Source organism: Podarcis raffonei, chromosome 6 (assembly GCF_027172205.1).
Source record: "Podarcis raffonei isolate rPodRaf1 chromosome 6, rPodRaf1.pri, whole genome shotgun sequence".
Classification (NCBI taxonomy): Eukaryota; Metazoa; Chordata; class Lepidosauria; order Squamata; family Lacertidae; genus Podarcis; species Podarcis raffonei.
In genome coordinates, this window is record NC_070607.1 from 3277116 (window position 1) to 3303102 (window position 25987).

At 44.2% G+C, this 25987-nt stretch overlaps 1 protein-coding gene across 2 annotated transcripts; it reads left to right on the forward strand.

Moving 5' to 3' along the window:
* Positions 1-16: 16 nt before the first annotated feature.
* On the forward strand, positions 17-24765 carry KLHL20 (kelch like family member 20). 2 transcript variants are annotated; one of them, XM_053391208.1, is made up of 13 exons: positions 20-128; positions 1440-1526; positions 3528-3593; positions 4350-4923; positions 8780-8938; positions 11513-11607; positions 13338-13453; positions 16673-16856; positions 18461-18604; positions 19775-19908; positions 20641-20849; positions 21794-21900; positions 22909-24765. In XM_053391208.1, the coding sequence occupies exons 3-13, from the start codon at positions 3571-3573 to the stop codon at positions 22991-22993; spliced, it is 1830 nt and encodes a 609-aa protein (XP_053247183.1). In that variant the 5' UTR covers positions 20-128; positions 1440-1526; positions 3528-3570; the 3' UTR covers positions 22994-24765. The 2 variants fall into 2 exon arrangements, with proteins under 2 accessions (XP_053247184.1, XP_053247183.1); XM_053391209.1 differs by lacking the exon at positions 18461-18604 and having other exon boundaries at positions 17-128.
* Positions 24766-25987: the final 1222 nt, after the last annotated feature.

Genomic DNA, 25987 nt, shown 5'->3' on the forward strand with positions numbered 1-25987 from the left:
GCTGCGTGCGCGGCTCCTACCGGCAGTTTCCGGGACCAGCAGGAGCTGCGGGAGCCGCTGCGGTGCCGAAAGAAGCCGGGAAGGACCCTTCGAAAGGCCGCCCCGCCCCCCGCCGCCTCCGCTGCGAGGTCGGTTCCCGAGGCAGCCGGGGGGCGTGTGCGAGGAGGGGCGGGGGGGGACGCGAAAGGGCCCCTCAGGCCAAAGGTCCGCCGGTCCCGGGGCCTGCTGCCTTCCCGCCGGGTGCTTCCCCCGTCTGCCGGGCACGGAGGCAGCCCCTGGCATGCAGCGGGGTATACTGCCTCCGAACGTGGAGGCTCCATTTAGCTGTCGCCGTTGATGGACCCCCTGCCCGCCCGCCCGCCATGGATCTTGCTTGTTTGTTTAGTCATCCCGCAGACCCGCTCCTGGGCCAGGGCAAGAAGCGGGGGGGGGGGAGGTGAATGGACCCTAGAATATGTCAGGTGGTTTGAGGTGGAGAAAATGGAGTTGGGTGACCAAGCTGGAAGATGGACTTGCAGCGGGCGAGGGCGGGGGGATCCAGTGCGGCTGCATCGGACCAAGGAGGCGCTGAGTACCAGGGGAGGCTTTAGTCTAGGGGATTTATTTAGTTACTTTATTTTTTGGCCTTCGAGGATGCATCAATTTGGATCCTGGGCTTTTAGAAGATTTGCCTTCTCTGACAGCTTCCCAAACTTCTGCAGTGATTGGCTGCATAATCCTTTACATGCCTACTCAGAACTAAGTTCCATTGAATCAAACGGGTCTTCCTTCCAGAAATCAGTGGATAGGGTTGCTGCTTTAGATGGCCTGCACACGTCAATCTCTTGGGGAATCTGAGATTCACTCTGTGGGTGCCTAGTTTCAGCATCCCATGGAGGTTATCTGATATATTTTTGGGTAGGAAAGTGGAATTTACAGCCTGCAGGCCAATCTTGGCCCACCAGGGGGTCCAGTGAGGTCATTTCCCCCAGACCATGCCCACCCACTATCAGCTGACATCACTGCTGATGGAAGGAGAGAACAGAGGTTAATTCTGCACTGGTGGCATACCCTGTTCCCAATAGGGAACAGGACCACACAGCCTAGGCAGCAAGATTTAGTCCCTGCTTTTCAGCCTTTTTAAACCAATGGTATTGATTATTTAAAGGCAGAGCATTGAGAGACTTACATACCTGTGCAAGGGATTTTAACAGGTGGATGGGACAACCTACCTGTTAGTCATGTGACCCCAACCACCTGTCAAGTTTGTCCTAATCAGGATCTGTCCCTAACCCAATTTTTGGGAAACCTTGATTTTTCCAGGGCTGAAAAAGTGCTAGAATTCTATTCTGCAGGTGCTGTTTTGGTATAGAATAGGTAAAGCATTTCAAATTCTTAGGTGTTGTAATCTAACTTTTAGGAACCTTTGTGGTCACTCATCAATTTCTTTTTTTGTCCAGTCCTGTTGATCTCAATGGATAAAATGAATAGAAGGCAGGGATTCTTGATTATTCAGGGCTTGTGAATTACCTCAACTTCATAGCAAGGTGAGTGACTGTAAACATGGTTCGTTCACCATTCTCTGTTTTCTTTTAATATGAGTTATGATAGCTGAAATGTTTTTTAATGTTTTAAAAACCATAATTGGACGTGGTACTTTTACTTTGGATATGGTAATGGATAAGTATAAAGTTCTGTTTCAGGTAGACTCTGCCCTGATGTTCTGACTACTAGATAAGGAGAGTACTGTATATAAATTTTTAAAATCCTTTTTCTAATAACTGTTTCATTGTACTTTTATATTGGCAATAGTATTGCATATAACAGCCAAATTCTTGTATGATAGACCCCTTGGGGATACGTGTGAAGGAATGGGGCTTTCCTGAACTGCAAGTGTGGTGGCCTTGAGTTTGGAGTATCAGACTGACACCTAGGAGAGCAGGGTTCAAATCCCCATTGCGTCATGGAGTTTTCTGGGTGACCTTAGTCCAGGGGTGGCCTATCTGGTTTGCCGCCTGAGGCAAAATGGGACGGTGCCACCCTGCACGTGTGCCACTCGCACCCCCTTGCTGCCCCTGCCAAAGCCTTGCTCACCAGGGGTGCACAGTTGTGGTTGCAGTGAGGTCTTGCAAGAGGGTGCAGAGGCCTCCAGAGACTCTTCTGTAATCTCGCCAGAAGCCACCGCAGCCCCTTCTCCTCACTTCTCCGCCTCAGTCTGCCTCATGGACAGACCAGCTCTGCCTTAGACCATTCACCATCTCTCAGCTTAGCCTGACTCAAGGGTTGTTCTGAGGATAAAATTTGGAGGGGGAAAGTGTGCATGCTATATTGAGCTCCTTGGAGGAAAAGTGAAATATAAATGTAAATATCAGGAGTAACTTTCTGAGGGTAAGAGCTGTATGATAGCGGAATGGACTATCTCAGAAGGTGGTGGACGCTCCTTCATTGGAGGTTTTAAAGCAGAGGTTGGGTGACCACCTGTCAGGGATGCTTTAGCTGAGGTTCCTGCATTGCAGGGGTTTCGACTAGATGACCCTTGGGACCCCTTCCAGCTCTTGGATTTTATAGTTCTATGTTGTGTATATTATGGGAATGTTTATTTTACTTTTATGCCTTCCTGCATCTGGCAAGGGGGTGCACATTTTCACCTGCCACTTTAAACCACAGTTAAGCTTAACCTTAGTTTAAAAGTGAAAGCACACTGCACTAGCGCATGGGGAAAAGATTCTCCCTCACTCCTGCAGCACTATGGAAACTAAGACATGGTTTGGCTTAGCGCTTTGTCAAAAGCTGTGTTCATGGTTTGCCGCTTCCAAATAAACCATGAGCTGTAAGCAAAAAACAAACCTTGCTTACAGCTTGGAACCAAATTTGGAGGAAGATAAACCAGGAGCTTGGGCTTGAACCGTGGCTTAGTTTCCTGCAGTGCAGCAGCAGAGGAACGAAGCAGCCACAAACTTCTGCTTGCATACCAACACACACGGTGCATTCACCTTTAAATCACAGTCAAGCTTAACTGTTTAAAGTGACATGCGAACCAGGCCAATATGGATGCCAAATGGAAGTAAAATATTAGACAAGCTTGGTAATTTGAACATGTCAAAGAAGAATTGCCTGAGAAAATTCTAATCCTTTTTTTAAAAAAATTGCATCAATGAAGGCAGGTTAGAAATGTAATAAACCATAATTGTGTCTAATGGGCTTACTCCCTGGTCTGTGTATTTAGGAAAGGAGACCTCTGTTTCCTCTCCTCCCCCGTGTGCCTCCAAAAACTTCTCTGGAGGGTCTCTGGGGAGCTAGAGGGGACAGAAGAGGAAACTCCATTGCACACTTTGGAACTCTTGCAATGTTGGAACTGCAGCATTGGATACAGCATGAAGACTAAGTTAAACTCTTAATAAACCTATTGCAGCAAATAGATTTAAGTTGGTCATGGCTAACCTAAGTCAACTGATTTCATTGGATTTACTCTATGCCCTGATTATACTACTCTTGGATTACAGATCAGTAGAGTGGATTGTCACACACTATTTCATTCTTTTCTTTAGCACTGGTACAGAAGTGTAGGTTGAAGACTTCTCTTTGCAGTGCATGGACGGAAAGCCAATGCGCAGGTAAGATGCAGAAAGAGAAATTATCGTAGATTAAATTCAGACATTAAACCAAATCATGGTTTATACTAATCACAGAGTAGAACGCAAACCATGTTTAAGTTATGTATACACAGAGACAAGAATGATTTAGACTTTCTTCTCATTTTCTTTCTGCTCAGTACACCTGTTTCTGTGCTGCAATTGCCTCTTGAGATAGGAGTGATAATTATAACTACAATGGTACCTCCGGTTGCGGATGGGATCCGTTCCGGAGGTCCAGTCGGATCCCGAGGTTTCCGCAAACGGAGGTGCCTGTTCTGCGCACACATATGGCACGATAGAGTGCTACTGCACATGCGCATGCGGCGAAACCCGGAAATATACTTCCAAGTTTGCCATGTGTGTATCCTGAAGGATACGTAACAAGAGGGGCACGTAAGTAGAGGTACCACTGTATTAATTCATTCAGATTTCACAGCACACCATAGTTAGCACAAATAACTAGGTTTTGGTCTGCGGACTGAGCTGAGTCAGTGCTTGGCAATACTTGCTGTTAACAATTTTTAAATCGCAAAACTCAGCTGCTGGTGGTGAAGCTAAGAGTTGCATTAACTACAGTGGTACCTCTGGATGCGAACGGGATCCATTCCGGAGCCCCGTTCACATCCTGAGTAGAAGGTAACATGCGACAGAATAGGACTTTTCTTCTCTTTCCCTGCCCACCCCTCTGTGCCCCCCAAATTGCCCATTAGTATCACTGGTATTTTCCTTTTCCAGGTGTGCCAGTAATCGAGCAGGCGAAACAGGAATGGATGTAACGAGCCGCTGCACTCTCGGAGATCCCAACAAGCTCCCGGAAGGAGTGCCACAGCCTGCTCGCATGCCTTACATCTCAGACAAGCACCCCCGGCAAACCCTGGAGGTCATAAACCTGTTGCGGAAGCACCGGGAGCTGTGCGATGTCGTGTTGGTTGTGGGGGCCAAGAAGATCTATGCCCACCGGGTGATCCTCTCAGCTTGCAGCCCTTACTTCCGAGCAATGTTCACAGGGGAGCTTGCAGAGAGCCGGCAAACGGAGGTGGTAATAAGAGATATTGATGAAAGGGCCATGGAGCTTCTGATTGACTTTGCATACACATCCCAAATCACAGTGGAAGAGGGCAACGTTCAGACGTTACTGCCAGCTGCCTGCCTCCTCCAGCTAGCTGAGATCCAAGAGGCCTGCTGTGAGTTCCTGAAGAGACAGTTGGATCCTTCCAATTGCCTTGGCATCCGAGCATTTGCTGATACTCACTCCTGCAGAGAACTTCTGAGAATTGCTGACAAATTCACCCAACATAACTTTCAAGAGGTAAGTGGTCCAATTGCCTCGTAAGGCCTGGTCTACACAAACAAAGGAATCTATACCACTTCTGAGCACTCCTCGGCATTTTTTCCTGAACTGTCCCTGCAGTTAGAAAATCACCAAAACAGGGAAAGAGTTGGTACTAGAACCTTGCTTCTTGATAAGAAAGGTTTTTTAATAATAATAATAATAATAATAATAATAATAATAATAGAAGAAGAAGAAGAAGAAGAAGTGGAAGCATTGCAAATTGGAATTATCTATATACAGGCTGAAGTTCAGTCCATGAGTCTATTTTGCATCATGTGTGTCTTAACTTTGTTTTTGAGTAAAGACATTAATTTGTCGTCATATTTTTCAAAGCAATTAACTGGCTGTCATCTTTGATGGGGCCTCATTGATGACAGAAACACAGAAAAACTTTGATATGACTGCTCATAACTTAATTTCGTGTGTGGTGCAATATGGCCTAGATTTCCCTGCACCATAAAATCTCTGTCTAGCAAAATTCTTCCCTTGCATATATAGACCAAGCTTGAAGCATCTTTGCAAGCCTTCTCACATTATGATAAACCTCTTTCCCCTTTCTGATCAATGTTAATCCATAAATCAGCAAGCAATGATGGCCTTAGAGTAGCAGGAATGCACTTTCACTGAGAACGGTTACAGATTATCACTGTCTTGGGAGCATCATTTGAAAAATAAGACTTTATAGCCGCTTTGCTCAATAATGGCAATTAAACATTCCATTTTGGCAACTGTAACCTTGGTTTAAGGAGCCATTTGGCCCCTAGCTTATATATCTGAGTTTCTAATACTGCTTGCTGTGATACTACATAACTGGGGCATGGATTAGACATAGGTTGCTTTTCCCAGCAGGGTTCAGGGTAAGCAATTACGTAGCTTGGCATGAGGCCATCTGCAAAATGTATGATGTAAAGTGTTAAAAATCTCAACCAAAAATCAAAACCCAGTCTGCATCTGCTTGAATTAGCCCACTGGTGCAGGACTACCTGCTCAGATGTAGCACTGGCATGCACACCTGTGCCATACCGAACTGAATTCATCCTATAATCATCCCATCAGGTGTCAGTTTCTTCCTCCTCTGTTCAGGGACAAGTAGGTAGGGGAAACAGGGTGTATATCAAGCTACTGGTGGTCTGTATTTGGTTTGATGACTCACAACTAGTATATGGGAAATACTTCTCAATGATAGATATTGAAATAATTACAGTCATCATCATCATCATCATTATTATTATTATTTATTAAAATTTGTGTATTGCCCTTCATCCAAAGATCACAGTGTGGTTCAGAAGATAAAAATACTAAATGAGAATACAAAATACATGATAAAACAAAAACAAATTGCATTGTAAATATCCCACAAGCTTTTTCATGTAATTTTTGTCTGCTTGGCAATCTAAGCCTTCATTTTCAAATGCATTTGTCAGTGTTTTCCCAGTGACTTTGGGGTTTTTTTTAAATACCAAAGTATATCAATATTTCCCCCCAGTTGCCATTTACTGGTTGGTCAAGCCATAATGGTATGTTTAAAAACAAAAGTAATATTTGTGGTCACACCAATATTTTCCCCATCCATGGTATTTTCAAATGTGTCCATTGACTTTCCTCATTTTTTACTTCCCATAATAAGTTATCATGATTATGCTTTTAAAACCTTCCAAATTCTGCAATATCCACATTATGAGATATTTACTCAGAATGTCTTTCTGTGATATTTCATATTGTTCTATTATTTTTTCTTTCACAAGTTTATTCATATTAAAACCCATTCATTCAATTTTTATAATATTAGTTTTATATCCTGAGCGCTTACTAAATCCTCTGATCAAGTATAACAATTTTTTGGATTCTTTCTTAGAATCTTTTACAAGTGCTACCACATCATCTGCATATAAGTTAAATTCTTGGCCTGTTGTTATCCCTTTAACTGTTCTGTTAGATGTCAAAGCTTCAAACAGTGCTATTTTTCTGGAAAAAGAGATGCCAGAACTCGTCATGAACACCTCCCTTGTTCTCTTATAATGGCAATGGCACCACCTGAGAGGTGCTGGCTGAAAAAAGCCCTGGCTTCAGATATAAGATTAACCAATACTGCAAATAACAGTGCGGGGGGGGCATATTGTGGAGTTTACATGACCAAGAAATTGGATTGTCTATTAGCAGATCACTTGGCTGTCTCCATGCATTCCTTCAGTGTACTTGAGTTGCTTGATCTAGAGCTGTTGTCATAATTGCATTGGAGGAGTGTTCTGGTGAAAGAAAAGGCTGTTTCCGAGATATGATCTATAGCTAATTTGGCCCTTCACATGCTAGATTATAGCTGTTGTTTCTCTTTCCTCCCTTTTCTAGAGGTTATCAAAAATGAGCTTGCATGTTTTAAGCCGGGGTCAGCAACCTAAGGCCCATGGGCCAGAAGCGGCCCACGGAGGTCGTTTAACTGGCCCACGAGCTGCTCTCAAACCGAGTTGCCCACTCGCGCGCTGCACTAAACCAGCGCAGTGCGGCGTGGGGACTCGCTTCCACGGCGCCGGAAATCACGTCCGCGCACATGCAGACACCGGAAATTGCGGGCACGCACACACAGACACCGGAAATCATGGGTTCACACGTGCAGATGCCAAAAATTGTGCATGCGTGATCCAGCCCACGGAGAGATTTCCATGGGACCAATCTGGCCCAGGCAAGATAAACCTTGCTGACTCCTGTTTTAAGCAGTAGGTTTCTCTTGTTTTAGCTGCTTGGGTTGATGCCAGACCCACCAAGCCTGAGCATAGCCAAGCAGTCACAATATTTGGCCCAAGCAGACAGCAAAAGCAATAGACTGTCCAAGTCCATGGTGAACTGTATGTGGATTGGTGGTTCATAAGATATGCAGGCCTCATAGAATCAGTTTTGTGATTTCCCTAAGACTCAAGCGACTATAGAAATTTCCAACAGTTCAGTTTAATAGGTAGGCTTCAAGGGGCTTGTCCAGTCAATGTTCTTTCCTCTGTTTCAAATGTGAGAGTCTCTCTGATTCTTCTCTTATCTTCTGAGAAACTTGCTTCCTCTCAGAGCCTAGAACAAATTTATTAACTTGTTTGCAGCATGTCAGAGGCTTGTAATTCATGCTAGCTAAGTCCTTGGCAGTTTTTAGGAGTCTCTGGTTCCCTCTGAAGTGCATTTGCACTCATGGCCTCTGTGTGTATTTTTAGAGAAAGTGAGCAGAGCAGGGGTGGGATCAAATAAGCCCCCCCCCCCCTTGTCCTGAGATGCTCTTGTATTCTGCCTCAAGCCTAGCTCAAGAAGGCTTTTTCAGATTTATCTGCAAAACAGTTAGTAATTTTATCCTTTTTGTTCTGGCTTTTGTCTGTATTACAGGTGCAGCTGCTTTAATAGCTAAGATTCCTCATTCATGTGTATAACCCTCCCATCCACCCCTGAATATGGTTTCTGTTGATTTACAAAATGGTAATGGAAGATATAAATAACTTGGTACATTATTATTATCAACTGCCTTTTAGGGTTGGTTGTTGTTATTTCCAGATTACAGATAAGAAAACTGAGGCTGCAATGATGTTTGGCCCAAGACAAGCTCATAGCTGGCAAGGATTTGAAATGAAGCTTTCTGTATTCAAAGCAGTTCAGTCTATCTACTGGCCCAGCCTAACTTAACCTCTATTGTTATTTAAAAGTTACCAGTATGTTGCTTTCTGAGGCTTGTAAAATGCTTGTACCAAAATACTGAGAAGCAGAAGGTTTCATTGGTGAACAGGACTTTGCACCTGCAGTTCATAATGCTTGCTGGTTGCTTGAAGAGCTTTCCATGACTCTGTATTCTTGCATCTCTGTGCAGGTGATGGAAAGTGAGGAGTTCATGCTGCTTCCAGCCAATCAGCTAATTGACATCATATCCAGTGATGAACTGAATGTCCGGAGTGAAGAGCAGGTGTTCAATGCAGTGATGGCCTGGGTGAAATATAGCATTCAGGAGAGGCGACCTCAGCTCCCCCAGGTGACCTTTGGATTACAGGACTTTTCTTCCACAAGGACATGCATGCTGATGGGACTTTGCCAGGACCTACTGGCATTCATTTACTTATAGCATTATCAATCATCCATGACAACATTAGCAATAAAGACAGGTTGTTGCACCAAAGACCTTACAGGGAGGGAGTAGAGCGAGAAATATCAGTTCCCACTTTAGCCTTTTACTTACAGAGCCATAAGAAAAACACAGACTTGTTCCTGCCTTCCAATATTCTGGCCAATGAGTGAAAATGCATTAAAACGGAGCATTTATCACTTACCTCTCTCTCAAATTGTATCAAAAGCAAATGTATACTTTATTAGAGCTATTTATTGGCAGTTACAAAACATTCAGGTTCAGAAGCAGCATCCCATTAGATACCAATTGCTGGGGTGTAGCAATGGGAGGCAACTACTGCCTCTAATAATAATAATAATAATAATAATAATAATTTATTATTTATTATTTATACCCCGCCCATCTGGCTGGGTTTCCCCAGCCACTCTGGGCGGCTTCCAAAAGAATATTAAAATACTGTGATACATCAAAGATTAAAAGCTTCCCTAAACAGGGCTGCCTTCAGATGTCTTCTATAAGTCTGGTAGTTGTTGTTCTCTTTGACATCTGGTGGGAGGGCATTCCACAGGGAGGGTGCCACTACCGAGAAGGCCCTCTGCCTGGTTCCCTGTAACTTGGCTTCTCGCAGTGAGGGAACCGCCAGAAGGCCCTCAGTGCTGGACCTCAGTGTCCGGGTAGAATGATGGGGGTGGAGACGCTCCTTCAGGTATACTGGAGGCCGTTTAGGGCTTTAAAGGTCAGCACCAACACTTTGAATTGTGCTCAGAAACATACTGGGAGCCAATGTAGTTCTTTCAAGACCAGTGTTATATGGTCTCAGCGGCCGCTCCCAGTCACCAGTCTGGCTGCTGCGTTCTGGATTAGTTGTAGTTTCCGGGTCACCTTCAAACGTGGCCCCACGTAGAGCGCATTGCAGTAGTCCAAGCGGGAGATAACCAGAGCATGTACCACTCTGGCGAGGCAATCCGCAGGCAGATAGGGTCTCAGCCTGCGTACCAGATGGAGCTGGTACACAGCTGCCCTGGACACAAATTTAACCTGTGCCTCCATGGACAGCTGTGAGTCCAAAATGACTCCCAGGCTGCGCACCTGGTCCTTCAGGGGCACAGTTACCCCATTCAGGACCAGGGAATCCTCCACACCTGCCCGCCTCCTGTCCCCCAGAAACAGTACTTCTGTCTTGTCAGGATTCAATCTCAATCTGTTAGCCGCCATCCATCCTCCAACCGCCTCCAGACACTCACACAGGACCGTCACCGTCTGATTTGGAAAAGAGGTAGAGCTGGGTATCATCCGCATACTGATGAACACCCAGCTCCAAGGCGATTTTGGGCTTCCCAGGAGGACCTACTGGCAGCTGTGGGAAACAGAATGCTGGACTAGATGCCATGTGTGGGCTTTGGCTGGCTTGAAAGTGCAGAACCCTGCTGAAGTCAACCCTTTTGCAACAAAGGCTCCTACCTTGCAGGCTTTTTAAGCAGAGGTTGGATGGCCATCTGTCATGGATGCTTTAGCTGAGATTCCTGCATTGCAGGGAGTTGGACTAGATGACCCTTGGGTCCCTTCCAACTCTATGGTTCTACGAAAGGCAGGAAGTCATCAGGGGTGAGGGACTGACCCCTTCTCAAAAACAGAAAGTGCCTTCACAGACCCAAAGGTGAGGCCCTTTCCCAACTTCTCAAGGGGAGAATAACACAGTTCTGCATTAATTTGTCTAATCTCATTTTAAAGGCATGTAAACTAGTGGTCATCACCATTACTTGTAGTTAGTCCTCTAAATTGATCATGCATTGTGTAAATAAGTGCTTTATTCTGATCTACTTGCAACACATCACGATTTCAGCGCATCAGCCAGCAAAAGAGAATCTAACACTGCTTTTGAAGCAGCTTTACAAACCAAAGCTTCTGCTAACTATAGCTTGATGTGATGACAAGCCATGGTTATGGCATCACATCATTTCCAGAGGCTGCTGTACCATAGAGACAGGAAGCTGAGTGAGAAGGTGTTCTAAATAAGGCTGAGCAACAACTTTCTCTGCAGAGAACCTTTGGTTTGAATAATTTGTGGACAGGATTGAGGGGGCAAATAGTGTCAAAACCACCTCCCTGACTCACCCCCGCTTCCAATCACCATCTGTTTTGCAGCAACACTCCTGCCAGCTGTGGTGCTAGATAGCATTTCTTTCCCTCATTGCATAGCAGTGCTCAGAAATTGTAGAAAGCTACCAAGATGTGCTGAATCATCATCTAGTTTGTCCACTGCGAATAGGGTGGCGAAGTTGGGGGGCTATTTCAGCTCGGCCCTGGAGTTTAGAAGCCCAAACCATGTTTGGCATGATGAGTGAATGGAGCATGTTGGTTTTTTACATCTGATAACGTGATCTTCACAGAAAGCATTCCCCTAACTTCTGGCATATGCTGGGCACTCTTCATCAGTGTGGTGCCCCATCCCACGTCTGATCCACTGTCCTTGAATTGCAGGTGTTGCAACATGTGCGCCTGCCACTGCTCAGCCCAAAGTTCCTGGTAGGCACAGTTGGTTCTGACCCGCTCATTAAAAGTGATGAAGAATGCAGGTAAGTCGCCACAGTACACCTACATTTTGAAAGCCAAAAAGTCTTTGTCAGTGAGATCTTCTGTCAGAACTCGTCTTTTGGAAGCTTGACTATTTTTGTGTGTCAGACTGCCATGTTAAAAAAATAACTATCGTAAAATGGAATGTTTAAAGTGCCCTTCTAGGACCTGAAATTAGGATGCAGCACACAGTGGTCGGGGGATAAAAAGAGGTAATGGCAGTATCTTCTGTTGACAGAAAGGAGGTGCGTGAATATTTCCTTCAGTTGCACAAATTTATTTAATAAAAATATTACTCTCCTTCTCTGTGGCTCACACAACAAAAGCTGATTCTGGTAGATCCCTTGAGGCAGTGTTCCCCAACCTTGGGCCTCCAGCTGTTTTTGGACTACAACTCCCATCATCCCTCGCTAGCAAGAAGACCAGTGGTCAAGGATGATGGGAATTGTAGTCCAAAAACAGCTGGAGGCCCAAGGTTGGGGAACACTGCCTTGAGGGGTGCAAGAGTCCACCCTATCTTATTTTCCACTCCTGACAAAATAATGTCACTTCAAAAGTTGGATTATCTTATAACTTTCCTACTACCTTTCTTTCTAACATGAAACTAATTGTGTTTCTGCTCTGCATATGGGCATTATATCAGACTGTAGCAGTAGCCCATAGGGATGATGGGAGTTGTAGTTCAGCAATATCTGGAGGGCCACACATCCCCCATCCCTACTATCATGTAAAATGCTTTCTTTCTCAAATGACCAGTTTATTACAAAGTTAGACTGTCTACCCACAAAATATCTCTTCTGTCACCAGCATCTTTTGTTGGGGTGGGGTTGAGAGATTCTGAGAAGCACAAACTTCTGTGAGCCCAGTATATAAAAAGATTATTATTCAGTTGTACTGTTGACAAATTAAACTGGTACAGCATGATTTGTGGAATCTTTACTGTAAAGTAAATCCCTCCAAGATCAATAACATTTTGCCAGTGCAGGATTGCAACTTCCATCAGGCATAGGGAACATTTGTGGCCTAATGGGCCAGATCTTTATCTCCCCCACCCTGGCTGCCCAACTTTGACAGCTGGGTGAGACCACTGACCTGTCAGTGATCTGATGTCTTGTGATTGATAGATGGATTGTCCCTCCCAACTGTCAGAGTTGGCCCTTGGGGGGGGGGCAAACTGCCCAAGCACATCATCTAATGCAGGTGGATTGATTCCTGCTTTCTGTAGTGTTTTGACATGGCAGATGGTTCCTCCTGGGAATTCACTGGCTCACCTGAACCAAGCAGGTTTGAATTCCCCATTCAGTACTGGAGCTGTATCTCTACCCAATGTCAGATATGATGTCAGGGGTGAGCCAGGTGTAAGGGGTTTGGGTAGGTTGACTAATCAAACATTTTTAGCATGGCCTGATAAGTTAACATGCCATGGGGGTGATGTTTGTTTTTTCAAGAAAATTGCATTGCTAAATCCTGACAAGTTAATCCACTTAGTTAGCAGAATGTTGCGACTCACCTTCCACTTTTAAACATGGCTGCTAATGTTAATTGTGTTGCTGCTTTGCAGCAGAGTTTTCAAAATGTGTAGGATAAGAAATAAAAATGTTACATTAAATTGTCTTTGGGTTTTGATTATATAACAAATTACAAATTGTGTCTTATTTTGGAGTAGTAGTTTTTGGTAATTTGCAAAATGATTGGATCACAGTAAAAATACTGTATGGCCTTTCCCGTGCAGGGACCTAGTGGATGAAGCTAAGAACTATTTGCTATTGCCCCAAGAGCGACCACTGATGCAGGGACCAAGAACTCGACCACGCAAGCCTATCCGCTGTGGGGAAGTACTCTTTGCAGGTACGTATGTATGACTATAGACTTGGTCAGGGAGGCAGGGCATACCATTTTTGGTCAACAGTATAGCAAGGCAGCGAGGGCCCTCGCCTTGTTCCAGGCAACAGGATCTCTGATGGTTGTAGTGGGCCACCTTTAACTTGAGGGAGAATTGACTTATCTAAATGTGTGTGACCTAAAACTTCAGTATAAATGTATATGTGGTGAAATCCAGGCTGAGCAGAAGTAATGTGTTGGAGAGAGAGGTTTGGAAGAGAGATTCCTACTCTCCGGTGGGGGGTTAAGCACAGTGATGATTGCTCCAAGCACATGAAAACTTGGTTAGTTTGCATCTGCCTTATCCTCCATTAAACAAATGTTCCCCGTGAAGATACTTAGGCTAGAATGAATCATAGATCCTTAGATTTCCAAATAAGTGAATGTTTTACTCAGAATTTCCAGAAGTTTCAGCAAACAAGTCTCCATCTGCTGGTAGTAAAATAAAGATGAAAAATGGTTCCAAACATCTCAAAAAGTAAAGGACTTGGTTTCCTTACTTTTTGGGTTAGCAAAGATGCAGATTCAGGCCACATGGCTTCTTCCTTGTTCCAAGAAGCAAAAAGTGAAAAATGGAAGGGAGGAAACAAAAGGCCCAAGGGAGCCTTCTAAACTCTCCCCCCCAAAAAACTCCACCCCAACTGGCAACCTGAGTTCAGGTTAACTCTTTCATTGACCCAGAGCAGAGGACGCACACACAAAAAGTAAGAGCAAAACAAAGAAATGTAGTAAAAGAAACAGGAAGATGAAAATAATAAAGGAATAAAAAAAAGCAGGAAATGAAAAGGGTTTTCAATTCTCCATCTGTCAGAGATAATATATATATATATACATCTCAAGTTCATTCATTTTTTCTTTCACACAAAAGTCTAAAAGAGGTTCTCGTATTACAGTGGTACCTTCGGTTACAAACTTACCGTATTTTTCGCTCTATAGGACGCACCTTGTTTTAGAGGGGGAGAACAAGAAAAAAAAATCTCCCCCTCTCTGCGCAGCACCCCTTCAGCGAAGTGGCAGGAGAAGCGGAGCCCCTTCCATTTCTCCCCCCGCTTGGCTGAAGGGGTGCTGTGCAGCTCTCCCTCTCCCACATTGCTTCGCCTTCAGTGAAGGCAACCCGAAGCCTCCGCAGTGCAGCGGAGTTCCCGCTGCGCTCTGGAGGCTTCAGGCGGCTACCTTGGAAGCCTGGAGAGTGAGAGGGATCGGTGCACAACGACCCCTCTCGCTCTGGAGGCTTCAGTGAAGGCAACCCGAAGCCTCCGGAGTGTGGCAGGAGTTCCTTCTGTGCTCTGGAGGCTTCGGGTTCCTTTCGCTGAAGCCAGGAGAGCAGGACTCTCCTGGCTTCAGAGAAAGGAGAGGCGAAAGGAAAGGCTTCAGTGAAAGGAGCAGCCTTCCTGCTGCTCCCCAAGCTTGTGGGGCTGGCGGGGGAAGCCCGGGTCCCCCCCCCCAGCCCCAGGGACCACACATTCGCTCCATAAGACGCACAGACATTTCCCCTTAGATTTTAAGAGGGGAAAAGTGTGTCTTATGGAGCGAAAAATATGGTAATTCGTTCCTGATGTCCATTTTTAAGCCGAAACCATTCTTAACATGAGGTGTGCTTTTGCTAATGGTGCCTCCCGCTGCCAATGGATGACTTCTGCTTGCATCCCGGGGCAAAGTTTGCAACCGGGAGCATCTACTTCCAGGTTAGCGGAGCTCGTAACCCAAAGCGTCCGCAAGGAGGACGGTACGTAACACGAGGTTCCAACTCATATTGGTCTCTCTGCTGTGACCATATATTAAAACAGTAATCCATAGTTATTTACTTATTGTATATTCATTAGTTCACACCCAGTTTCATATCTTCCATTCCCATTTCCTGTTGGTCATGATTTCCAATCCTAATTTAGAAAAAAGGTCCTTCCATTGCCTCTTCCTGCATTCTTTTCCCTCTAAGTCCATTCCAAATTGTACACAGAATCCTTTCTTTCTCATCTCTCTCTGGCAGCTCAGAATATTTCTTAATCTTTCTGTCCATGGTTTCATTCCACTCCTCCAACATCGTAACTCCACTGTTTGACTGTTTCATTCTTCCAGTACCTGTGTGGAGATTCCCTCCATTTCACCACCTACTGCCTCCTACTACCATTCCACTCTCCTATTCTGGCAGTCCTCCATCAATATTATTCTCCAAAGGTTCTGTGTCTTCTTTGGCCTTATCTTTTTCAGGTCCATTTTCATTGACATTTTTATGCAGTTCAGCTGTGAGCTCTTTCAGTTGCTCATCCAGTAGTTGCTGCACAATGACAACAGTCAGTGTCCAACTGTATTTTTCCATTACTGAGTGTTCTTGGTCTTACTAACAACCCACTTTTCCTGAAGACCTTACGGTCTTTGCTCTAAGTCAAAGCCCCCGGGCTGCTTTTCAGAGTTCATTCTTTTCTCACAGTAGCATAATTATGTTAATTAGTTTCACTTTGCAACCAGCACTTTCAGCAGAGCGACAGAGGATTAAAAATCAAATACAGTAAAGATTTCTAACAGTTGGAATACCTCTTAGCTGTTTAAAAAACAGGCAACCCTGTTTAGGGAAGCCTTTAATGTTTAATAGGTTATGGTATTTTAGTGTTCTGTTGGAAGCTGCCCAGAGTGGCTGGGGAAACCCAGTCAGATGGGCGGGGTAAAAATAATAAATTATTATTATATTATTATTATAAAATATATCTTAAAGTCCCTTTACCTATGTCCCTTAAGACTGTTATGTGGTGTTTGGGCAAGAATGCGATTTCATCCACTCTCAGTCATTCACCCCCATCCAAGTCCCTCAAAAACTTCTCAGTCGCTTAGCATGGAAAGCAGCCTTGCAGAACATCAGAGGTTAATCCCTCTTATCTCTGTTTTCCCAGAGATAATGTGATGACCAAGTTTTATGGCTTTGCTGTCATTAAAGGTAAAGGGACCCCTGACCATTAGGTCCAGTCGTGACCAACTCTGGGGTTGCGGTGCTCATCTCGCTTTATTGGCTGAGGGAGCTGGTGTACTTTGCTGTCATTACTTGCCACATAATTGTCTCTGTCCGTGGTGTGTTGACAACAGATGTCTAGTCCACCATTTTTCTTCCCCAGAAGTTCATATTAATGTTAATATAATTATGTATTTTAATTATATCCTGTCATTCCATTGCATTGCATCTCCAACAACTTTCAGTGGGTGGCTGGTGCAGCGGGGATGCCATTTCCAGTGTTGAGCGCTACGACCCTCAAACAAATGAGTGGCGGATGGTGGCTTCCATGAGCAAAAGGCGGTGTGGGGTTGGAGTCAGTGTCTTGGATGACCTTCTGTACGCAGTGGGAGGCCATGATGGTTCTTCCTATCTTAATAGTGTGGAAAGGTAAGTTCTTGTCAAACACACTTTTCTGGTTCTCTGGAGCTTAACTGCTTGCTCTGATTATAGCAATGGATGTTGAATCAGCTTCCATGCAAGCTGCTATTTCATCTCTCATTTATTTATTTTCTTGGAACGAGAAAGATAGCTTATTCCGAACATTTCAAACCACAATGCAAACTAGAGACTACTACTCTAACTGTAACCTAATGCTCCTGCAGGACACGGGTGGCGCTGTGGGTAAAAGCCTCAGCGCCTAGGGCTTGCCGATCGAAAGGTCGGCGGTTCGAATCCCCGCAGCGGGGCGCGCTCCCGTTGCTCGGTCCCAGCGCCTGCCAACCTAGCAGTTCGAAAGCACCCCCGGGTGCAAGTAGATAAATAGGGACCGCTTACTGGCGGGAAGGTAAACGGCGTTCTGTGTGCTGCACTGGCTCGCCAGATGCAGCTTTGTCACGCTGGCCACGTGACCCGGAAGTGTCTCCGGACAGCGCTGGCCCTCGGCCTCTTAAGTGAGATGGGCGCACAACCCTAGAGTCTGTCAAGACTGGCCCGCACGGGCAGGGGTACCTTTACCTTTACCTTTAATGCTCCTGCAACAGTGTGAGAACCATTCTCCACCACAAGTTGTAACCTTTGTACAATATATCTAAAAAAAGATTGATCAAGATCCAAATACTTTCCTAAACAAGCATTTTTTTAAAAAAAATTATCTGTACGCATGGTACACTATGCACACCTGTTTGCAGTGGTTCTGGCATCCGGCTCATCATTTGGATCTCTGAGGACATTGCTTTTTTTCTTTTAAGGTTTCCAAGTCTGATTGTCAGAGAGATTTCTTAGGTGAGAAATCTGAGCGCGCGCACACACACACACACACACACACTGCAGGGTTTTACTTTTTCTGGCCCTCACTCTCTTATCTAACTTGGATATCAGCCCCTTTTCCCATTAGTGGTGGTGAATTGTAGCCGGACTATGAAGGAGCACATAATTCTTTCATTCCGGCTTTAGGCTGAGGGGAAGGAGACTAAGCAGCACCTAGTTTCCCTTCCTCTCTTCCCCAGACTCAGCTTCCAGGTGCACAGCTGAACTGTGGGGAAACTCTCCTTGTCCATGCGCAGGGCCGGGTTCCAGGTGGGTTTTTGTGCCTATAGACATGGACAAGTCAGGCACGTGCTGCATGCATCCACAATTGTGTTTTTAGATTCTTGGGGTGGTGCCTCTTTCAGCTTTTTCCCCAGAAGATCATTTTGTACTTCCGGTGACCTCAGGGCTCAGCTGAGCTTCCCAATTCTTCCCTCTTGTGCATGTGTGATGGCATTTTTACTAACACAGCATCAACCCTGTAGCCTAAACATCATAAGCAGAGGGACTGATGGCATGGTGCTCCTGATGCCATGTGGTCTGAAACTTGGGAAAGGAGGTTCTGCCTCTGGAAAGAGTACCCCATTCCATTCATTAAGCTGTGTCCAGGTTAAAATGTTTAGCCTCTACTGACATAGACCAATGAGAGGTCTTGAGGGAAGGGCAGTAAGTAATGAGAAAATGCAGAAGGTTTAAGAAATCCAGGTGAAATGACCATAAAGACCTGACATGTTTGCCTTTTCTAGATACGACCCAAAGACGAATCAGTGGAGCAGCGATGTAGCACCCACCAGCACATGCAGAACCAGTGTCGGAGTGGCAGTTCTTGGTGGCTACCTGTATGCTGTGGGTGGACAGGATGGTGTCTCCTGTCTTAACATTGTTGAAAGGTATCTTTTTAAGGAGTTGGGAGCGGGGAGCACTCACACACATTCCTGTGCACACTGCCAGGAATCTTTTGCTACTGTTATAATGTGTGTCTGTTATGAACACGTCTTTGCCCTTAGCCTTATGTTCACAAAAAGGAATAAAGGAAGATTGGTTTAGTACATGAAACGAAAGTGACAGTATATGAATGCTGCTTTCAGACAGCAGAGTTAAAATATAAGGAGGCATCAACTCACAGAGCATACACAGCGTGATCTAAAGAGAAAAAAAGGATCCCTATCTATCCCAAAAAGCTTAGGGACAGGGAATGTGACAATTTTGCCACAGTACTCATGCTAAAAGTCAAGTGAGAAAGGAGAGGTAAGTAAGCAGAACCTCAGTTAGGGATCAAGAGAACTGTGCCTTTTGTTTGAGAATTACTGTATTTTTCCGTCTATAAGACACCCCCATGTATAAGACGACCCCTATTTTTTAACCCAAAATTAAGAAAAGGCACTATCTGTGTATAAGACAACCTCTTATTTTAAACTTCAAAAATTTATAGTTTTATACACAATATAGTCTTATACACCGAAAAATATGGTATGCTCTCCTCATCAGTAACCCATACTAGCAAGGCTACAGCATCTCTCACCCATGCCTTAGTCTCCTTGGTCCAGTGAAGCAAAGGCTTGATTCCCAAAATTGTAGAGTGAAAACAGGTCCCTTGTTGGAGCTTTGACAGCAACCTAAGCATTTAAAATCTGGGGTTTAAGTACTCTTTTGAGCCAGGAGGATTTTCTGGTTTTTTAGATAATTGTCATAATACCTCCCCCCCCCCATTGTTTAGTTTCCCTAAGTTCCTCTCTGTTTCTTAGTTTGTTTACCTTGCCTATTTTATAGTTGAAAGGACATGACCCTCTTGACAAATGAGTGACTGGTTACCTACGTATATGTTTCCCAAATCCTGGTTTATCTTTGGTATCTTTCTCTGTTGTCTCTATGGTATGGAACCCAGGAGGTGATAATTGAGTTTGCTGGTCTTTATTTTAAGTTTTAAGAGGTCAGGATATTTACCAATGCCTTCTAAGACACATTTAAGATAAAGACTAGTACCAGGGTCAAGATACTTGAGGGGTATTGGTGGAATTGGTCAGACTTGGTGAGAGAGATGCTTTTGTGTTTTGTTTGAGGTATGACCCAAAGGAGAACAAATGGACTCGCGTGGCTTCCATGAGTACAAGGCGCCTTGGGGTGGCTGTGGCTGTGCTAGGTGGCTTCCTTTATGCTGTTGGAGGCTCTGATGGGACGTCACCTCTGAACACAGGTATCTCCATGCAAGAGCCGTTAATTTACTCTCCAGGTGCTTCTGAGGAGTTCTGACATGACTCATTTGAAGAAGGTTTTCCTGAGAAAATGAAAGGGCTGGTAGTAGTAGAGTTCAGCTCTGGGTGGTGTGTTTTTTTTACCAAATTGTCGTATTTTGCTAATTTTATATTGAGTAGATATGCCGATGTCTCCATCTGATAGGCAATTTCCCAAGACAAATATTTGAGAACTGTTTAAATCCTAGACTTTCAATTTTCTCATGTAGGATAGCTGTGGCTACTCACCATTATAACTGAATAGCCATTGAAGTTGAATAGCTGAATTTTCTCCAGGTTCAGGGGCAGTATACCTCAGATTTCCAGCTTCTGGGAGAAAATGCTGGGGGCTGCTTTTGGGTTTCCTGGAAGCATCTGGCTAGTCAGGATCATAGAATCATAGAGTTGAGAGGGACCCTGATGATCATCTAGTCCAACCCCCTGCAATGCAGGAACATGCAACTGTCCCATATGGGGATCAAACCTGCAACCTTGGTGATGTCAGCACCATGCTCTAACCAACTGAGCTATCCCGGCACTATCAGAAACACGATAGCACAGTTGATGGGCCTTTGGTCTGATGCAACAGAAGAAATAGAAATGAGAACGGACAATGGCTTCCATTGGTGTTTGGCTTTTCTTTTCTTGTGGCTGTGTTCTTTTGCCCTTGATCCATGTATGCAAATCTTCCACAGTGGAGCGCTACAACCCTCAAGAGAACCGTTGGCACACAATAGCACCCATGGGCACTCGACGTAAGCACCTAGGTTGTGCGGTATACCAAGACATGATCTATGCTGTGGGAGGCAGAGATGATACAACTGAACTTAGCAGTGCTGAGCGATACAACCCCAGAACGAACCAGTGGTCTCCTGTGGTAGCCATGACGTCACGCCGTAGCGGGGTAAGCTGGGGTTGATTTGGCTGCTGTTCTTGCTCAGCTTGAATTCTTTAGAACAGAGGTGGCTAACCTGAACGCTGGATCCAGTCTGCTAAGCTACAGGAAGTGGCCTACCAGCTACTGCAGCTTTTATTTTCCATTTTGAGCAGGAAATAAAGCTCTCTGTTCTTTAGAAAGCAAGTAGAGTGCTTTAGGATCTCTAAAGAGCAGACAAGAGGGACCTTTCCTCTCCAACCTCTACACCGGGGTGCCCCAACTTTTTTCAAAGAGGACAAGATTTGATGAAGTGAACACACATGAGGGCTTGCCAAAGTTGTTGAGCTGTTTTAAGGATTTTGCCTGGGGACATATACTGCCGCGGGAGCCAGATTAAGTCGACTGGCGGGCTGGATTAGGCACCTGAAACGGACTTTGGACATGCCTGCTCAACACTAAGCAGCACAATGCTAAGATTGGAGATAAGCCCTCTGACAGCTCTTTAGATCCTCCAGGATAAAAGGCATTTCCAGGCCCCCCCCCTTTCCAGTGCTGGAAATGCTAAGGCTGGGTGGGTGTGATAGGGAGAGTGCTGCATGCTTGCATGTTTGGTGTGTGTGCGTGTGCATACCTTGGTTACACCTGTCACTAATATGTGGCCATCAGAGGAAGACTGACCATCAGTGCTGCTCTTAGGCTGAAAAGAAAATTCAGACTTGGAGTGAAGCAGTACAATTCTGTCAACTCTGGATGTAGACAGTATGTGCATTGAGATATATAGCCTGACCAATGAACTAGTTAAACTACTTACCTCTTATCCATATCTTCTTCTCAGTTTCCACCAATGGAAAAATGTAAATTGTGTACTTGACCCCGCTGAATATCCTTCTGCAGAAGCCCTTGCGTTTAGAACACTAGACTGTATTGCAACACTCCAACTTACACAAATCACTTATTTGGTCATTATCTAGGTTGGCCTCGCTGTTGTGAATGGACAGCTAATGGCCGTAGGAGGCTTTGATGGCACAACATACTTGAAGACTATTGAAGTGTTTGACCCAGATGCCAACACATGGAGGTAAAGTTTAAAGATCATAATTAGGATGCATTTTGTTTTTCAGAAACAATGCCAACCCTTGCTTTGGCATTAAATGATAGAATTTCAGTTCATGCCAGTGTGGTGTAGTGGTTAAGAACAGTGGACTCGTAATCTGGTGAACCAGGTTCACTTCCCCGCTCCTCCACATGCAGCTGTTGGGTGACCTTGGGCTGGTCATACTTCTCTGAAGTCTCTCAGCCCCACTCACCTCACAGAGCGTTTGTTGTGGGGGAGGAAGGGAAAGGAGAATGTTAGGGTAGTGATAAAGTGGGATGTCAAATCCAAACTCTCCTCCTCCTCCTCCTCCCATAGTGCACTTTGATTCCCTCCCAATTCTACAAAAAACCTTAATTTCTGCTTTAAAGTTGGAATCATTTCAGACTATGGTTTGCCCAGAAGCCAGAATTGAAAAACCCAATCAAGGGCAGGATTCAACTAACAAGCCCCACCAAAGAAAGTCTGTGCAGTGGGACTTTCCTCCTCTCTTCCCCCTGTGTGCTTCCATTGGCTCTAGGGGTGTGTTAGAAAATCCAGAGCAAGATTGTTGACAGAGTGATTTGGTTGCATTATGCTGAATTCCTCCCAAAATATGGCTTCCAGTGTGGGCTTGAGGACAAACTCCAGCTTGTCACAAAATGAAGGGGGAAGGGAACAAACAAGTCTGAGTCTTGCTCACATAATATGAAAGCATGGATTGATTTGGTGGTTGAACCAGCCTTTTTATTAAGACCGTGTACAGATTCCTATCAACCCTAGCCATCAAAATAATCTCAAGACTTTTTTCTTCAGTCTCTTCATATTTTGCTGGCCTATATCCCACTATTTAATAACAGGCATGCCAGCTAATGATTATTCTCATATGGCAATTTCTCTCCCCTAATACAATCATTTGGAGACCATCCATTTTGACTATCATAAATTTGATTCTTGCACTTCTGTAAGAATAGGGGTTAAATCAGACTAACAAAGTGTGTCTTTTCTTTGCAGACTGTATGGAGGAATGAACTATCGTCGGCTTGGAGGTGGAGTGGGAGTTATAAAAATGACACACTGTGAATCCCATATATGGTAGAAAGCCAATGGGAGAAATCTCTCTCACTCCGAGTTCATTCCTATTGAAGCTGGTCAGCTTGGTGACTGCTGAGCTCTCCGAGGCTCTAGTAAAATTGAGATCACATTTATATTATTCGCTGGTGCCTCTTTCTATGGGACTATAATGGATGTTGCAAGCATTTCCCCCTCCTCTACTAGTTACAGAAGACCAGACCAAGCAACCCCAGGAATATACCTGGAACACATAGTTTTCATTGTCTTTGTCTCCCCATTCTAATTTTACAATCTTAATGAAGAAACTGGAATGTAATGTTATTCTGAGCAATGAGGACCTCAAGTTGTAAATGAGTTCCATCAAAGACAGGAGCCTAATGGGAGGCAGACAGTGCATCTGCATAGACAAATGTTTCTCTGACACATCATTGGCCTTGTTTAAAGAGGTCAAGTCAAACAGGGCCCATATGCTCCATTTAAATGAATTAGTTGCATAAGAGCCCATTCATTTTAACAGGGCTTTGGCAGAAGATGCTGCTGCTTGAATTTTACATTGCGTTGGGGAAAATTCTATATATGCTGAAACCTGTTCCATTTCATTTCTACCATATTGTTGATAACATGGTAATGTGATTTCCCCCCAAGTAAAATTCTGATGCAGCTTTCTAAATGAAGCTGTTTGTAAGCTTTGGCCTAGTTAAAATCTTTGGAAGCAAAGGGCTAGCCAACAAAAGGTTGCTGGCACTGTGGGTCAGTAAGAACAAAGAATTTACAGTAGTGGAACAAGGAATAGACACATAATAATTTGAGCAATCTACCCGGAAGTTCTCCAGCACAAGCCCCACTGAAGTCAATGTGGAGCACAGCAGAATTTGTGTGCTGCTTCTGTTCATTTCTGGACAGGTTGTGGAGAATGTCTTGGTAGATAGTCTCCCTTTGTATAGACTTCATGCTCTAGTTGCATCTGTTTTGTATTTCTCCCTGTTAGTGCACTAGTAATGTTAACTAGTGTGACTTAAGTACATATACAAGCCTGATTTGGATTAAAGAACAGAGTACTTTATCAGAAATAGGATACCTATTTTATCTCCTAGTAATAATTTTTGCTTCAGAGCCACACACTGACCGTTAGTGAAATGGTATCTACATCTATCTATAATGATGCCTGTCTTGTCATTTTTGAAAGACATGCTTAGAATTATAAGCATTTTGAATTTGTCTAAGCTGCCATCTTTATCCTTAAAGCATAGTTCTATCTAAAAACTCAGCTGTCACGGCTGTAGCTAAATTAGTGGGCTGTAGGGGAAGGATGGGAAACCTATGTCACTGCAGTTCTTGGTTCTAGGCAACCCCAGCAAACATGGCCAGTGATGGCTGGAGCTAAAGAACAGTTATGTATAACTTGTGTCCTATTCTTGTGGTGCCAAGGAAGCAGCAGAAAGGAAAGCTGATCGCAGCATTGGGTGAGGTGAGGTGAGTTGCAAGGAATGCCAATGAAATTAAGTTTTACTGACATTTCCTTTAAGAAGTAGCTTTATTTGTAAACTTCAACATCTTCAATGTCTTTGGGTGGGTGGGGGAACTTAACACAAGTGGATTTTCAAGAAAGGGGAAAACCCTTCTTGGCCTGAGAGATGGCATTCTTGTGTTTACATTTTGAACATTTGCACCTTTACAAAGAAAAAGTATTCTGTAAACAATTGTTTACATATCATTTGTGCTTTTTCTAGCATGAGTTGATTTGTATAAATAGTGTTACCTTAATAAAATCATTTGGTGTGTTTTCTCATGACTTAACTGAAAGAGCAGAAGTTGCTGGTTTATAAACTTACTTTATAGCTCCCAACTCAAACCCTTTGGGCTAGTAAATTGAAAACAGTATTTGAGCAAAATACCTCTGTATAGCCTTAATATACAGTAAGCCCACAACATATCGTATTTACTTGAATCTAATGCTCACCTTTTTTGGCCAAATTACGTCACAAAAATTAAGTTGCACATTAGATTTGATGGCACATTTACATTCACCAGCAAATACTTTTTTAGGGTTTCAAGGTGCACATTAGAATAAATACGGTCCATGGGGGTTACATTCTGGAGATCATGTCCAAAGCCCAAATCATGTCTAGCCAAAGCACATTGGGCTCAGTGGTCGGTGGGCTTGCCAAAGTATATATTTTGCCCAGCACATAAAAGCTGAATGCACACAAGTTGTGGGCTTACTGTAGTATCAATTTCATGTGCAGCTGAAGAACTTAAGAGCCTGCTGGATCAGGTGTGTATGGGAAATCTACAAGCAGGATCTGAACACAGGAGCACTCTCCCTTCCTGCAGTTTCCAGCAACTACCTTCAACCATGGAGGCAGAGCATAGCCCTCATGGCTTATAACCACTGATGACCTTGATCTGCCATGCGTTCGTCTAATCCTCTCTTAAAGCCACCCAAGTTGGTGACCATCACTGCTACCTGTATGTAGGAGTTCCATTAACTATGGAACTAAGGTGTTTTCTTTTATCTGTCCTGAATCTTCCATCATTCAGCTTCACTGGTTTTTATGGAAGCAGTGGAAAGAATCCTGCAGGTTATGTAGTCCAACCCGAGTGCAGGAATCTCAACTACATCATACATGATAGATGGCTGTCTATCCTTTGCTTAAAAACATCCAAGGAGAGTCCATTCCACTGCTGAATGACTCTTACCACCAGATAGTTCTTCCTGATGTTTAGTCGGAATCTTCTTCCTTGTAACCTTGGTTCAGGGTCTTACCCTGCAGAGCAGGAATCTTGCTCCATCTTCCATGTGATAGCCATCTTCGAATATCTAAGGGTTATTATTTCCTCTCATTCTCTTTATCAGGCTAAACATACCCAATTCCCTCAACTATTCCTCATAAGGTTTGCTTTCAATATCCTTTTGGTTGCTGTCTCTGCACACATTCCAGCTTGTCAATATCCTCCTAAAATTGTGCCCAGAACTTGGCACAGTATTCCAGGTGTGGTCTCACCAAGGCAGAATAGA

Bases quoted from the DNA above. Each gene is read 5' to 3' on its own strand.
- KLHL20 (XM_053391208.1), top strand. From the start codon at position 3,571: ATGGACGGAAAGCCAATGCGCAG. The intron at 3,594-4,349 runs GTAAGATGCAGA...TTCCTTTTCCAG, and splicing joins GACGGAAAGCCAATGCGCAG to GTGTGCCAGTAATCGAGCAG. The intron at 18,605-19,774 runs GTATCTTTTTAA...GTTTTGTTTGAG, and splicing joins TGTCTTAACATTGTTGAAAG to GTATGACCCAAAGGAGAACA.